This window comes from Rhodotorula paludigena (genome assembly GCF_050403205.1).
Source record: "Rhodotorula paludigena JCM10292 DNA, Rt_paludigena_JCM10292v1_ctg110, whole genome shotgun sequence".
NCBI classification, from domain to species: domain Eukaryota; kingdom Fungi; phylum Basidiomycota; class Microbotryomycetes; order Sporidiobolales; family Sporidiobolaceae; genus Rhodotorula; species Rhodotorula paludigena.
The window spans coordinates 1-13,708 of record NW_027481348.1 but is presented as its reverse complement, the minus strand read 5'-3'; the positions used below and the strand labels follow the sequence as shown (position 1 = coordinate 13,708).

At 61.7% G+C, this 13,708-nt stretch overlaps 4 protein-coding genes across 4 annotated transcripts; 2 read left to right on the top strand and 2 right to left on the bottom strand.

Annotated features, from left to right (window-relative positions):
* Positions 1-4,030: 4,030 nt before the first annotated feature.
* JCM10292_000741 (uncharacterized protein) lies at positions 4,031-7,141 on the top strand (the record flags this gene model as incomplete). Its single annotated transcript, XM_076652982.1, has 12 exons — positions 4,031-4,219; positions 4,367-4,495; positions 4,552-5,061; positions 5,123-5,187; positions 5,244-5,346; positions 5,411-5,545; positions 5,608-5,839; positions 5,900-5,981; positions 6,037-6,076; positions 6,134-6,210; positions 6,270-6,928; positions 6,996-7,141. 12 exons carry the CDS (start codon positions 4,031-4,033, stop codon positions 7,139-7,141), a joined length of 2,367 nt encoding a protein of 788 aa, XP_076501469.1.
* Positions 7,142-7,320: 179 nt separating this feature from the next.
* Positions 7,321-9,836, bottom strand: JCM10292_000740 (uncharacterized protein; the record flags this gene model as incomplete). The annotated part of the gene is made up of 7 exons (XM_076652981.1): positions 7,321-7,387; positions 7,462-7,673; positions 7,737-8,843; positions 8,908-9,321; positions 9,385-9,456; positions 9,518-9,547; positions 9,651-9,836. The coding sequence occupies 7 exons, from the start codon at positions 9,834-9,836 to the stop codon at positions 7,321-7,323; spliced, it is 2,088 nt and encodes a 695-aa protein (XP_076501468.1).
* Positions 9,837-10,536: 700 nt separating this feature from the next.
* On the top strand, positions 10,537-11,496 carry JCM10292_000739 (uncharacterized protein; the record flags this gene model as incomplete). Its single annotated transcript, XM_076652980.1, has 5 exons — positions 10,537-10,606; positions 10,686-10,808; positions 10,886-10,930; positions 10,992-11,108; positions 11,174-11,496. The coding sequence occupies 5 exons, from the start codon at positions 10,537-10,539 to the stop codon at positions 11,494-11,496; spliced, it is 678 nt and encodes a 225-aa protein (XP_076501467.1).
* A 1,184-nt stretch (positions 11,497-12,680) lies between these two features.
* On the bottom strand, positions 12,681-13,655 carry JCM10292_000738 (uncharacterized protein; the record flags this gene model as incomplete). The annotated part of the gene is made up of 7 exons (XM_076652979.1): positions 12,681-12,719; positions 12,787-12,833; positions 12,893-13,018; positions 13,086-13,169; positions 13,237-13,395; positions 13,460-13,514; positions 13,594-13,655. Coding segments are annotated over 7 exons (572 nt in total), but the record flags the coding sequence as incomplete, so codon positions are not given.
* Between the last annotated feature and the right edge of the window lie 53 nt (positions 13,656-13,708).

The window sequence follows — 13,708 nt, the reverse complement described above, 5'->3', positions numbered from 1 at the left end:
AACCCCCTTTGTATTCCCCCCCCCCCCCCCGCTTCCCCCGCTTAGACTTGTTTGAGGCTGCGCCCGATTTGATCAACCCACTTGATCCTGTCCAAGCAGACCTCTAGCCACTTGCAATTTGCCCGCCGACCATTGTCGGCCTCTGTCTTACTCAGCCCCTCTCAGGCTCTCCCGCCCTCCGTAGAGATGGGCAAACCAAATCCGAACCCCCCGAGTCGGGGAATTGGGGGGCTGAAATGGGCCTCAGCCCGTTTGGGTTTGGGCTATTCTCGGGCAGGTCCCAAAGGCCAAAGTTCAGGGATTCGGGCAGCAAGGGGCCAATCAGAATGAGCTGAAAGCTGGCTTGCTGGCTTCCTCTCTCTCTGGCAAGCTCTGAGACAGCTGTAGGCGCGCAACAGCCTTTTGCAATGCTATCCTACATGATTTTTCAGTCAAAGAGCAACTGGAAAGAGGGAGAGAGAGAGAGAGGAGGAGGGCCAGGGCCAGCAGCGATGCGGGGTACCGGGCGGGGCAGGCCACTCCTCTGGCCTTTGAGAGGCCACAAACAGGCTGTAGACACTTTCTAGCACTCTCTGAACTGCATAGCAGGCTTACAAGAACTTGCATGCACTCTTTAAAGCAGCTCCTGGCCCCCAAACACCTCATTTGGGGCATTTTGCTCGCTTCGCTTGTTCGGGTTCGGGCTTGGTGCGCCCCTGAAATGCGCGCTGCTGTGGGCTTTTCCGGTGCCTGCCCCTCCGGCGCCCCTTGTGCTCCCGCCCCGACCACGCCCTCAACACCTTGTCTGACTCGTCATTGGTCCCCTCGCCCCCTCGACCCATCCCCTCTCTCGCTTGATCGCCTTGCACTCTACCTCCCCACTGCGGCACCCAAAGCGCGTGACCCCGTCAAAGTCGCGCAGCGTGCGGCGCGCACCCAGGCAACCGCCTTGAAGCACGCTTTGAAGCGCCGCAAGGAGCGCGGCGGGCACCGAGTTCCGCAAGGAATCCAGGATGCAGCTCAGGAGGCGGAGACAAACTGGGGAGCGCCGCACAAGCAGGGAGTTGACAGGTCAGACAAGCGGTTGCAGCAACAGCAGCAGAAGTACACAAAGAAGGAGGGAAGAATGCCAGCTGAATTAGCGCGCGGGGGCACAGAGGCCGACCAGCAGCGTCTCATCTTTGCTGGCAAAGAGGTCCGGGGCAACTGTACTCTTACAATGTCCAGCATCTGCGGCGGCTCAACCGTACATCTTGTGCTTTGTCTCCGCAGAGGGCAAGGACTATGGACCGTCAAGGAGAAACCCGCATTCGACTGCATGGACTGTGCGTTACAGTTTGGCGCTCTTTTGCAGCTGAGTGCAGAAAGTGCTCATCCCGACGGTCCTAGCAGTGACCCAGTCAATGCTGGCAGAGATGGGAAGACTGCGGCCGCTCGACGCGCTACCTTTTGCAGCACGTCAAGTCGGTAGGCACCAAGACAGTGATCATAGCTGATGCTGACATCCTGCCCCGCAGCCATGTCTTTCAGATCTGGGAGAACTTCTTCAACATTCACAACAATGCCTTCAGTGACACTCCTAGCTGCGCCATTGCCGCTCTATGCCAACCCTCTGGTCTTGCTGAGGGACCACAAGGGTTTGTGGTTGCAACAGCGTGCTGCAAAGTTGTGCACGCCGTCACAGACCTCTTCTGCTGCTTTGTCCCGCCTGTCGTCACAAAGTGCGCTCCAGCACAATCCCAAGCCGCGCGCAGCACACTGATTCTTGGCAACCACTCAGGGAGGACGAGGTCACGTTCACGCTCCTTGGCAACCCACTGGAGCTCAATGCTGCTCTCGCGTGCATCCCTCCTGTGCGGATGCCTCTCTTGCGTTCAAGCGAGTCACTCTGGTTGACCTCGTATGCTCGCAGCTCCTCAGCGTCGTAGTCGCCAATCCCAATCCTGTCGATCTTGGCCAGCTGCTCGACCGCCACATTCGCAGCTTACCAGCCCGACTTCGCAAACGTGAGATGTGGCCTGCCCAGGCCGCCAGGCGACTGCACCGGCGCATCATCTCCATCGGCATGGTCGCACGCTTCAACGTTTCCACCAGCGCCTCGACAAGCCTGTCTACTGGCGGCATTCCCACAAGCACTTCCGCCAGTGCCTCAACAAGCGCTTCCACCAGCGCCGCTTCACAGACTCTTACCGCAATTCCTCCACCCGTAGTCGATTTCACACATCTCTCCTTTGCGCCACCGCCTCCGCGCCACCTTCCCAAATTGACATATGCCATTGAGCATACCAATGTCCGCCCTGCCACAGATCTGACGCCTACCTTCCTCCTCCACAATGGACTTTGCGCTTTCCTTCGCGATGGTTTGCCTTGTGTTGGCACAGCGCCTCGGTACTCTCCCGCAGCCTGACGCGTACATGGCACCCAATTCGATCCAGCGCTGCCGGGAGGAAGGTGGAGCTTCTTGGTGGGCGCCGGCGCCACCTGTTCCAGGCTCAACGGAGGCTGTCCAAGCTCCCGTGAGTGCGCCCTCGATCTACCATAGTGGACAATCTAGCCCACATGCATTGCTTCCCCAGCTCATCCCTTTGTTGCACATCCTCGCTGCCGACGAGGAGCAACGTCTCCTTTCGACTCACTCGTTCCTGCGGTTTGTCTACTCGGCTTTGGACTGGACGACACAGCTGCTCTGCAGCTCAGTCTACCAAGAGTGGGCAAGCATGTGAGCTTCATGACCTACTGTGTCTGCCCCAGGCGGTTCTGACGAGGCATAATTGACAGCGCTGGCCACCGCGGTGTTTTCATCTGCTCAAAATCCCTTGCCAAAACCCTTATCCCCATCTGCACGGCCGCCAATCAATCGTACCTTGTGTGTATAATCCTGCCTCAATAAGATACTCACACCATAGTTCTGACTGGGTGAGGTTCACACAGGCACACCTGGCTGACACCGATGTCGTTGACCGTCTTGTCCCCCGCCTCTCTCTCGTCGTCCTCCAACTTTCTTTCAGCTCCCTCTGTCATCCAAAGAGGTTTATCGCGTCCCTGCGCAGTGGACTTGGCTGTGTCATCTCCAAGGGCTCCTCCAACATGTCTGCCGGAGGTCTCGGACTAGACAGTACAAACGGTATTGCAGTGCCTTTGTTGGCCAATCTCGAGACAGCAACCACGTCGTCCTACGCCTAGGACAAGATCCGGCTCGAAAGGCACCTCAAGGAGATCAACGCCCTTGCCTCTTCAACTTCAGCTGATCCCGCCGCAGCCCTCAAAAGATCCAAAACTGCAACGCGGGCGGACCAAAAAAAATAATTCCCCAACCGGGAATCGAACCCGGGTCTTCTCGGAACAGTACGCATACTTGAAAGCGAGATATCCTAAACCTCTGGACTATTGAGGATTATGAAGAGACGTCGCAGAGTCTTGCATACACAAACAGCAAAACTCCAATCAACTAGCGCAACCGCCCCCGCCGCCGACGGCAAGTCCATGGTGCACCCATCGCAAGCTTTGTCGATTCGGAGGCGGTGCAGACCCCCTCCCCCCTGCTCGAGTTCTCACTCTGTCTGCAATTCCTTCGCGGACAGGCTATGTTGGTCCCGCTTGCACTCGGTGACTGGGTGGCTACACACTGCAAAACAATGAAGGGCGTTCAGCTCACTCAGCAAGTGCGGAAACCCCAAGCAAGCGAGCCCAAGTGGGTTTCGCCGGCAAAAAGCTGGCCCTTTCCGGGATTGAACCGGAGACCTGCAGAACGCGTCGGATCTGGTGATCTAACTTCAGTCTGTCGCTCTCCCAACTGAGCTAAAGAGCCGAACTTGTTTCAACGATCAGCTTTGTGCACATATAAAGCACACGCAGGGGACGCAACGTCCCGGCAAAATGCTGCGCAAAGTCAGCACGGCGTCATGAGCCGTCGTGGATACAGTTACCGACACCCTGTGAGACGCGCAGACTCGGCACGCCAGCCTCCACACGCGAGCGAGCGGCGCGTCTCCTCTGCTCCTCGCCTCCCGCGTCCGACTCTTTGCGCGCTCTCCCCACTTCTGCGCGCGCCATGCCGCTGCCACCACAGCTGGAGCAGCCCCTGAATGAAGTCGTCAACCACCTGTACAACCTGCAGACGGCCGCAGGCGGGGGCCTCAAGCGTTTCTACTCGGCCATCTTCCGCGACCTCCCCGACCGCGACGAGTACCCGGACTACTACCTCGTCATCAAGGAGCCGCGATGCCTGCACGGTATCATGGTGCGTCCCTCTCTCAGCTTGCGTCCGCTCTCCGGTAGGCGGCAGAGCCCGGCCGGCGCGGTGGTCTGCTGCGCTCGAGGCCGTCTTGTAGGACGGGATGTCTCCAGTTGCCTGACCACTGCTGACACGGGCTTCCTCGCGTTGCAGGAGAGTATGCGGCGCGGCAGCTACTCGTCAGCGCAGGCCGTCGCAATCGACCTCTTCCTCATCTGGTCGAACGCGCGCGAATACAACGAGCAGGGGAGCATGGTCTATGCGGACGCCGACAAGCTGGAGGTAAGCACAGGTCATCTCCGATTTTGAGAGCAGAGAAGGCTCACCTCATCACACAGGGCTACATGGAGCGGCTCTGGCGCGAGCGCACGCCGCCTCTCCCGCCGTTCGAAGGCCTGCCTCGTCCTGGCGCCCTTACCGCTCCTGCAGCGCCCGAACCGGAACGCAAGGTTAAGCGTATCAAGCTAGCTGGATCTTTCGCGACACCCTCGACCCCGACAGCGTCTCTCTCAGGCGCGGGTTCGACCAAACTCCGCATCGGCCCCTCTGCGTCGTCCGCGTCTCCAGCCCCGACGCATCAGCCCTTGACTCTCAAGCTTGGCGGGAATCGACCGCCGTCTGCGACTCCCTCGACTTCCTTGCCCGTTCTCCCATCTGATGCCTCCCGCATGGCCAGTCCCGGGCTGCCGACTCCATCCGCGGCTGCAGGCCCGGTGGACAACATCACTCCCGGAGCTATCGCCGAAGGCTATGGTGCCGAAGCGGAGGATGGCGGTGCGGCAGGAACGCCTGCGTTCACGATTCCGACCATCCCAGACATCGAGAACGGCTGGTTCGGTGGCGATCTGGTGCGTCATTCAGTAATTGGCGCAAATGCACACACGACTGATCAATCATCACGATGTGCAGGGCGAAAACCCGAGCGAGGTCTACCTCGACATCGTGCAGCGCATCAGGAGATACACGGACGCCAGGTGCGTGCAGTCTCCGGCGCCGCCATCCGCCCAGCATGCTCACGGATTTGCTGTAGCGGAAGGCCGTTGGCTACCCCGCTCATCGATACACCAGATCCTTCGGAACGTCCCGATTACTACCAAGTCGTCGATCGTCCGGTATCGCTGAATTCCATCGAGGTATGTGCATTGCTGCTCGCCCACACGACGCGCCCTGCGACGCTAATAGTGTATTCTCTGACAGGCGGGCATCAGAGAGGGCGCTTATCCGACGCCGGAGGCGTTTGACCGCGACATGCATCACTTGTTCACCATCGCCAAGCTCTTCGTGCGCCCCGACACAGCCGGTGCCATGTACAGCGACCTCTTGGTCCTGCAAGTGAGTGTCGCAAAGTCGGGTATTGCGCACAGTCGAGTTGACGGCCAAACACTCTTTCTCAGCGCTTGTATCAAGAGCTCACCAAGCAGTCGACGCCTGCGGCGCGGGCAGCTCAGATTGCGAACGTGTCGGCACTCTCCTCGGTCGGCGGCGGACCGGGCAACGTGCAGCATGCCAAGAACGACGACAACCCGATGGGGAGCGACGCGAAGAGTCGGGCGACGACGAGGCCGACGATGAAAGACAAAGTCTTTCTCGACAGCATCAACTACAAGGGAGATGTCCTCAAGACAGGCGAGTCGCGTGTATCTGTCGCACGTGTGCCACCCTGACTGACGACACTCGCACCGACAGGCGACTGGGTGCATCTCCTCAATCCAGATAACCCCGGCAAACCCATCATCGCACAGATCTGGAAGACCTACAAGCGTCCGGAGTAAGCTTGGCTTGCTTCCTGCCATGCACAAATGCTCATAAACCCGATCGTATAGTTCGCCGCAGCGTTGCTTGTCCGTCTGCTGGTACTACCGGGTGCGCCCTGGCCTCTTCCCTTCACACCATAGTCATTCGTTGACCCGTGTCGCGCAGCCTGAAGAAACGGTGCATCCCGTCTCGCGCACGTTCTACGAGAACGAGGTTTTCAAGACGGGCGTCTTTGTCGACCAGTGCGCTTGGTGCATGCGTCTCGTCGCAGGTCCGCCCATGCTGACGTCTACGTCTGCAGCAACGTCGAGGATTTCGTCGACCGCTGCTTCGTCATGTTCTTCACCAAGTACACCCGTGGACGCCCGAAGCCGCCGGCGTGGAACCCGACGCTTCCGCTCTATGTCTGCGAGTTCCGCTACAAAGACGATGTCAAGGCGTTCAAGAAGATCAAGAGCTGGTCGTCGTGCGTGCCGGAGGAGATTCGCAAAAACGAGTACGATTTCGAGCCGTTCGGCGATGACCGCGTCGAGCAGCTCGTCAAAGTCAAGAGCCCCTTCGTTCGCGGCGTCGCCGGGCCAGGTGGGCTCGACAGCGGCAACGCGCCCGCAGCAGCGTACCATTTCTCGCAGGACGGCAAACCTGCCACGGCCGAGGAGGTCGATGCTGGCTTCGCGCCAACTAAAAGCGCAGCCGACCCGGTCGACAACGTTGCGCTTGCAGTCGAGGCCGCCACGGCTCTGCAGACTCACAGTGTGCTTGACGGTGGCATCGCTGCTGTCGGTGTACTATCGTCGCAAACGGGCCTCGACTCGACTCTCGAGGCACTCGGACCCTTCGACGCGGCGGGTCTCACGGTGACAGCCCCCGCGGTAGCCGGCGAGTCGGACGCCACTGCACCGACCCCGGCTGAACTCGCTGTGTCGTCCGAAGCGTTCGAACCGCTGCCTGCCGGTATCAGTGCGTCTTTCCACCGCACCTCACCCAAATTAACTCAGGAATTGAGCGTGTCTGCACCGCTTCGCAGAGTCCAAGTTCCGCAACGATGCTCTGGGAGATCTCCTGTGGTTCAGTGCGCCAGCAGCAGCCGTCCCGACCGTTTCGCGACCAACGCACTCGCTCGCGTACCTGTACTGGCGTGCGCAGCAGAAGCGCGCGACGCCATTCTCTTAGCCACGTCTCCCTCGGTCGTAGCTCTCTCATCACTTGTTGCAATGCTTGCGTGCCTCTGCGACGAGTCGAGCGAATGTGTGAGGCGGCGAGGCAACTGCCAGGTTGCTCACGCTCGCACCGACTACGCAACTACGGCCGAACAGGAGAATGCAGGGGCAAAGGCAGACCAGGGAAGGCGCTCAGTCGTCTCGTGCAGCGGCGGCATGCAACTCCTCCGCAGCCTGCTTAGCGAGCTTCTTGCGTTTCCTGCATTGTCAAAGTTCAAGGGGAATCAGTCCCTCTCGACGATCGACGAGTCAGAGGAAGCAAGCGAGGCGCACCGCTTGGCCTCGTATTCGGCGACACTCTTTCGCACGGCCGGCTGAAGATGAATGAGCTCCGGCGGAATCGTCTCGCCCGAGCGCAATCCACGCAGGAAGCGCTGCCGGACCTGGTGGTATGCCCGTGTCGGACACAGCTTTGCGACGCTGTCCCACGCGCAACCGCACTGGATGACGGCCTTGAGGAGCATCTCGTCTTCCTGCAGGTTCCACTGTTGGCGTCCAGGTGAGCCTCAATGATTCGAAGTGGACCAAGAGGATAAAAGGCAGCGCACCTTGATGTAGGGGCTACGCGCCTTCTTCTCAATCTGCGACGCACGCGCAGCGGCGCTCTTCTTCTTCACGCCTGAACTCGCCGACGCACCCGACGTCGAAGGCACAAGTGGCAAGCCGTCGTAGTCATCCTGCGAAGCCTCCTGACTTGCGCTCGCCTGCGCGAGCACGTCGAGTGCCGACAGGCGCTGCCCAAGCTGGCGACCTTTGCCATGTCCCGCCGAAGAGGTCGAGGCGAGGCCGGGTGGCGGCGAGGGAAGGTAGTCGGGATCGTCATTGTCGCCGACATTGAGCGTTCCGCGGCGCGATCTCCCGCTCGACGGACCGGGAAGCGGGGCGTGCGGATGGGCGGCGTGTGCCTGCTGCAGCGAGAGGGGCGGAATTGGTAGCGTCAGGTCGGCGTCGTCCTGCGCGCCGTGGTCGACCTCGCCAGTCCAGTCGCCATGTCGCACTGACGCTACGCGACGGCGCTTCGCAGCGCGCGGACTGAGCGTCGAGGAGTCGTCGAGGTCTTCCTGCGACGAGGCCTGCGCGAGCTGAAGCAGGCCATCGAAACCGTCGTTGAGCGTCGCAGACTCGCGCTCGCGTGCACTCGAAGGTCCGGCAGTCGAGTGGCGACCGACATCTGCATCTGGATGCGCGAGGCCGGGCGGGAGCGGGAGGGAGAACGGGCCATCCCAATCCTCGTGCGGCTGATGCTGGCCGTCGTGGCGCAAGGGCGGAAGGTCCGGGAGAGGAGGGAGGATTGTTCTCGCGCGGAGGATGTCCTCGGCTTGCTCGGCGATGGCGCTCGAGAGCGGGATGCGGTTGATGCGGTTGACGTGGGAGAGCGTCTTGCCCGCATGCAGCAATAGCTCAGCTTCGGCATCACCGAGGAGAACGGCACGCGGTTTGCCCTTTGGCAGGTCGGCGGCTGAGATCGGCGGATTGCTGCGGGCCCGTGCATGCACTGTGCCGCCGGGAGAGGCGGGCGAGGTCTGCGAGGCGGGTGGGGACGGAAGCGCGACCTCATGATCAACTGCGACGAGGGGCGACCCATGCAGGAGACAGGCTCGCAAACTGCGCAGCTCGTGCTGAAGGCGCTTCGTCTGCAATTCCGAGTTGAGGAGCTGAGGAGGCGACCGCAGCTCGGTCAATATAGCGCGACGACGCGGGCACTGATGGGAGGCGCACCCTGTCCTGCAACTGTTCGACATCGCTCGTAAGCGCGCGCTTCTCTTGCCTGAGTTCTTGCACTGCGAGTAGCTCGGGCGGCTCGTCCACTTCGGTCGCCTCGTCCTCGCCATCCTCGTCCGCGTCGACATCGGTCTTGTTGTCTGCATCGGCGTCGACGTCGTTCTCTTGACGTGCAGCGGAGTCGTCCGGCCCTACTGGGGGCCGCGCGCGCTGGCGCAGCTGGCGTTCGAGCGACTTGACCTTTGCGCGCGCCACGGCGAGCTTGTCGGCGAGAACGCGGGCCTGCGTTGCCAGGTGCGAGTTTTCGCTCGCGAGGCGATCCTGGTCGAACTGGACGCGCGATGCGTGAAAAGCCGGGTAGATGTCCAGCTCGCCCTGGAGGCGAGCAATGGTTGCGCGGGCCTGCGAGAGCTAATAGCGCGGACCGGTCAACGTTCAGCGCAGTGCAGAGTCTGGTATGATGATAAGTCTCACTTGCTGCGAGATCGACTGGTCTGCCGAATCGGAAGGACCGGGAAGCAGGGCATGGTCGACCAGCGCCTTCGCCTACGACGAAGGAAAGTGAGTCAGATGTCGCTCTGATCGGAAAGGAGAGCGCGCGACAGACCTGTACCAGCAGTTCCTCGAACGCGAGACCCTATAGGATGTCAACGGTGACCGTTTTAGGCGGAATCGAGAGGTCAGCGAGCGATGTCAACGAGGGGGTCGACAGTCTAGCAGCCGCGGGCAGCTGTACGCACCTCGCTGCGGTCCAGGCGGCGTTTGATCTCGATCAACGCATCGCGCGAGAGGTGCACGGTCTCGGCGGTGTGTTCGGAACCGTGTTGGGCGGGTCGAGCAGGCGAGGGGTTGACAAAGGTGGACGTGTCGACTGCGCCGTCTGGCCGAGTCGCCTGAGTCGCAGACGGAGCGGGAGGACTGTGCATCGCGGCAAAGCAGCGGTCCTGCCTGGCCCGGAGACTTGCGGGCCTGGGGGTGCGCGGCTGCGACGGAGGAGCGTGGTCGGGGTGGGGAGGGGGCCGTGCCGAGCGCGACACTCGAGTCTGCGAGTGGTTGCGTGCAGGTGCTGTGTGCTCTCGCGTCTGCTGTGGGACGCTCACGGGCGAGCGAGGCGAGGCGTGCACGGTTGACATTGGCTTCGTCCTCGTTGCCCGCCTCAGGTTGGCCATCCGCCCGTCCGCTCCTCTCTCGATGCTACTGCTGCGCAAGCTACGCCCACAGTGCCCATGTCAGGAACTTCCGCTAATTAGTGAGGTCTCGCTTGTGTCGGCCTCCCCGCACGACCCACTCAGACGACGGCGGAGTCTTCCAACATCCGAGCAAGCTGACCTCGAACACTGAGGGGCCCGCTTGACCGCGCTACTGCCGGCTAGTAATGACGCCGACTGTCGGCTGGAAAGGCTTGTGGACGCACTCCGCTGCTGGCATCGCTTCTCTGCTGAGCCTTTGTGTCGCGGCTTTCGACGCCATCCCGACCAAACCGATTCGACCGCTTTTGCTGCTGGTCTACTAGAGCCCGAATGCCCTCGCAGGCGGCATGAGCTTGCTGCGTGGCTATTCCACGCGCTCCGAGCCTCCCTCCCTCCTCCCTCACTACACTCGCCCTCCTCACTCCGCCCGCCCACCATGCTCACCTCGACCGTCCTCGCCGTCGTCAGCGCCGCATTTGCTCTCTCCGCCCCGAGTGGCGGCAAGGGTGCGTTTCCGCTCCGTCTGTCTCCGTACCCGCGACGAGCTTCCGGAAGCTGACCTTCGCTCCGGCTTGCGAGGCGCAGGCTACGACGACTACAGCTACAGCAACGACGACCTGATCTCGGTCGGCAACTTCAACGAGAACGCGGCCAAGGCGGCCGTCACGCTCAAGGAGATCTGCTACCGCAACCTCTACGCCGACGTCCGTGCGTCTCTCCCACCTCTTGCACCTTCGCTCCCGCTCCATCCCGACTGACCCCCTTCGTTCGCTCGCGCCTCGCAGAGGAATTTGCCGTCAAGAGCAACAAGGGGGTGCTGATCAAGGACAGTGCGTCGTCTTGCTTCCTCCGCACGCGCGCCCTATGCTAACTCTCCGCTTTCGCGCGCAGGCAAGAACCTCGACGTCTTCCTCCGCGACGGCCTCAAGAAGGACGTCAACGATCAGGAGTTCTACTACGAGGAGTTCTGCTACAAGCAGTTCGGCGTCAAGGAGCACAACAGCAAGGGTCCGCGTCCCTTCCTCCGCCTTTGTCTCTCACGTGCCGAGCTGACCTCGATCCCGCGTCCGCAGTCTCCGTCGACTCGATCCTCGTCGGCCTCAAGGAGCGCGACCTCGGTGGCCTCGCCGGCGGTCTCGGCTCGTACGGCGGCATCGGCGGCGGCTTCGATTCGTACGGCGGCGGTCTCGGCGGGAACGGCTTCGACTCGCTCTCGTTCAACCGCGGCGGCTTCCTCGGCGGCTACAACGACTTTGACGACGGCCTCGGCGGCCTCGGCTACGGCTCGCTCGGCGGCATCGGCGGCGGCTTCGACGGCGGCATCGGCGGCGTCGGCGTCGGCTCGTCGTCTTTCTCGGGCGTCGGCGGCGGTCTCGGCGGCATCTACAAGGCCTAGGCGCGGTCTCGCTGCACGCGAGGTTCGCGCTTCCCCTCTCTGTCCCGCTCTTTCCTCGCATCAGCTGAGCCTCCTTCACTCTGCGCAGCTCGCGCTCCCGCAAAAGAGCCTCCTTCTTGTCGCTCGCCCTTCCGCCTTCTTCTCTCGCGCTGTTCCTCTTTCCTCCTTCCACTTCCCATTTGCTGTAGCGCCCTTCCTCTTCGTTTGGCTTTCCGTTTCTCCCCCGCTGCATTTCGTAGCGCCCTTTGCAACGCCTTTGCTCTCTTCCTCCGCCCTTGCCCTCTCGTGGCTCGACGATGAGCCTGACTAAAAAAAGCGCTCGGGCGGCATCGCAAGCCCTCCTTCGATGCCTGGATCGTCTAGCTCCTCGCAACTGACCGCTTGCGAAGGTTGAACCCGGCGCGCCCGCTAGCTCGCCTCGGCTGTAGTCTTTGCCACGTCCCTGTCGTGCTGCGACGAAAGCAATGGGTCATTCCGCGCAAACGAGCTCGCGAGCTGGACTCTTTGCACAAGTCGCACGAGTCTACGCGAGGCTCGTTTCTTGCGAAGGTTGCGTCTGGCGTCATGCTCGATGCTCTTCGTGCGCCGACGTCCCCGGAAGAGTCGAAGGCTCGTTCACGTATGTTTGGCCTCGAAACCTTGCGGTTCCTCCCCTCTCCGAGCACGACCCTTTCGAGAGTTGAGAAGGCTTCCGCGCCCAGCCATTGCGTCTCGCTCTCGTGCGAGGAGTCGGAGACGCCGCCTATAAAGTCTCAGCTCAAGGACTGCACCGAGATGGGAAGAGAGGCCGCGCGAAGAAGGAAAGGCCGAAGATCTCGTCAAGTGTCGCCCAGCCGGGTTCCTTTCGCGCGCTCGCCGTGCACGCTTGCGCATCCGCGTCGCTCTACGCTCGCAGGATTCGGCTGACGCACCACGCGCAAGCACAGGAAGGCCAACCTAAGTCATCCGGAAGAAAGGAGTTGCAGAGGAAAGGGTGGTCGCAGCGGAAAGTGGAGGGAAACGGCGCTACGAAATGCAGAGGATGAGGAGGAAAGAGAAGTGCAGCGAAAGGGAAGGGGACGACAGCAAGAAGGGAGAAAGAGGGGGGAGCGAACTAAGCAAGGCGCTCTTTTGCAGGTCGCGGCGCTGCGAAGAAGCACGAGGTCAGTACGGGCGCTGGAGTGGGGAGCGAACGAGGACGGACCTTAGGCGCGGGCCTTAACGAGGCGGCGGGTCCAATAGCCCTGCGGAAAGCGAGCGTTGTTCAGTCTCTCGCCCGCGCGCGGAAGAAGACGAAGGACGGAGGCACACCTTGCCGTCGAAGCCGTCCCTGCCGGGGTAGCCGTTCTCGAAGCCGCCTGCGAGCGATGAGGCGTCAGTGGGAAGATTGAGCGAAAGCGCGCGAGTGTCGGATCACCCTTGCCATAGCCGCCGTAGCCGCCAAAGTCGCCCTTGCCGTAGTTGTCGAAGCCGCCCTTGCCGTAGTTGTCGAAGCCGCCCTTGCCGTAGCCACCGCCGTAGCCGCCGTAGCCGCCGCCGTAGCCTGCGCGACGAGAGCAGAGTGAGCTCAAGCTGGCAGAAAGAAGGGTCGAAGAGAGCGAGGAACGCACCGCCCTTGCCGCCGAAGTGGTTGTATCCGCCGTAGCCACCCTTACCGCCGAAGTCATTGTAGCCTCCGTAGCCACCACCGAGGCCTGCAAATGAGAAGAAGGAGGGTGTCAGCGGTGCTGAGGGAAGGATGCGAGAGGACGCGCGGCGGACCCTTGCCGCCAAAGTCGTCGTAGCCGCCCCAGCCGCCGAGGAAGTCGTTGCGGTCGAAGAGGCCGATGTTGTCGTTGAAGCCGCGCTTGTAGACACCCTTGCCGCCGCCGTAGCCGTTCTTGCCGCTGTTGTCGATGACGGCCGTGTTCTCCTTGGCCACTACGCTCAGGAGTGCAAGGTCAGCCAAGTAGTGCGACAGCAGGTGGAGAGCAGCAAGACGCACCGTTTGCATCGTGTTGCTTGAGGTTGAACTGCTTGTAGCAGAATTCCTCGAAGTACTGCGCGAGTGCGGCGGCGGAGAGTGGTTAAGAAGGCGACCGCGAGCGAGAGAGCGGAGAGCGAGAAGACGAGACGCACGAACTCGCGGTCGTTCGAGTCCTTCTTGATGCCGTCGAACAAGAAGACGTCCTTGCCCTTCTCTGCGGAAGTAAACATGGGAGGGGCAGGTCAGCGCCGCTCCGCAAGCCGGGAC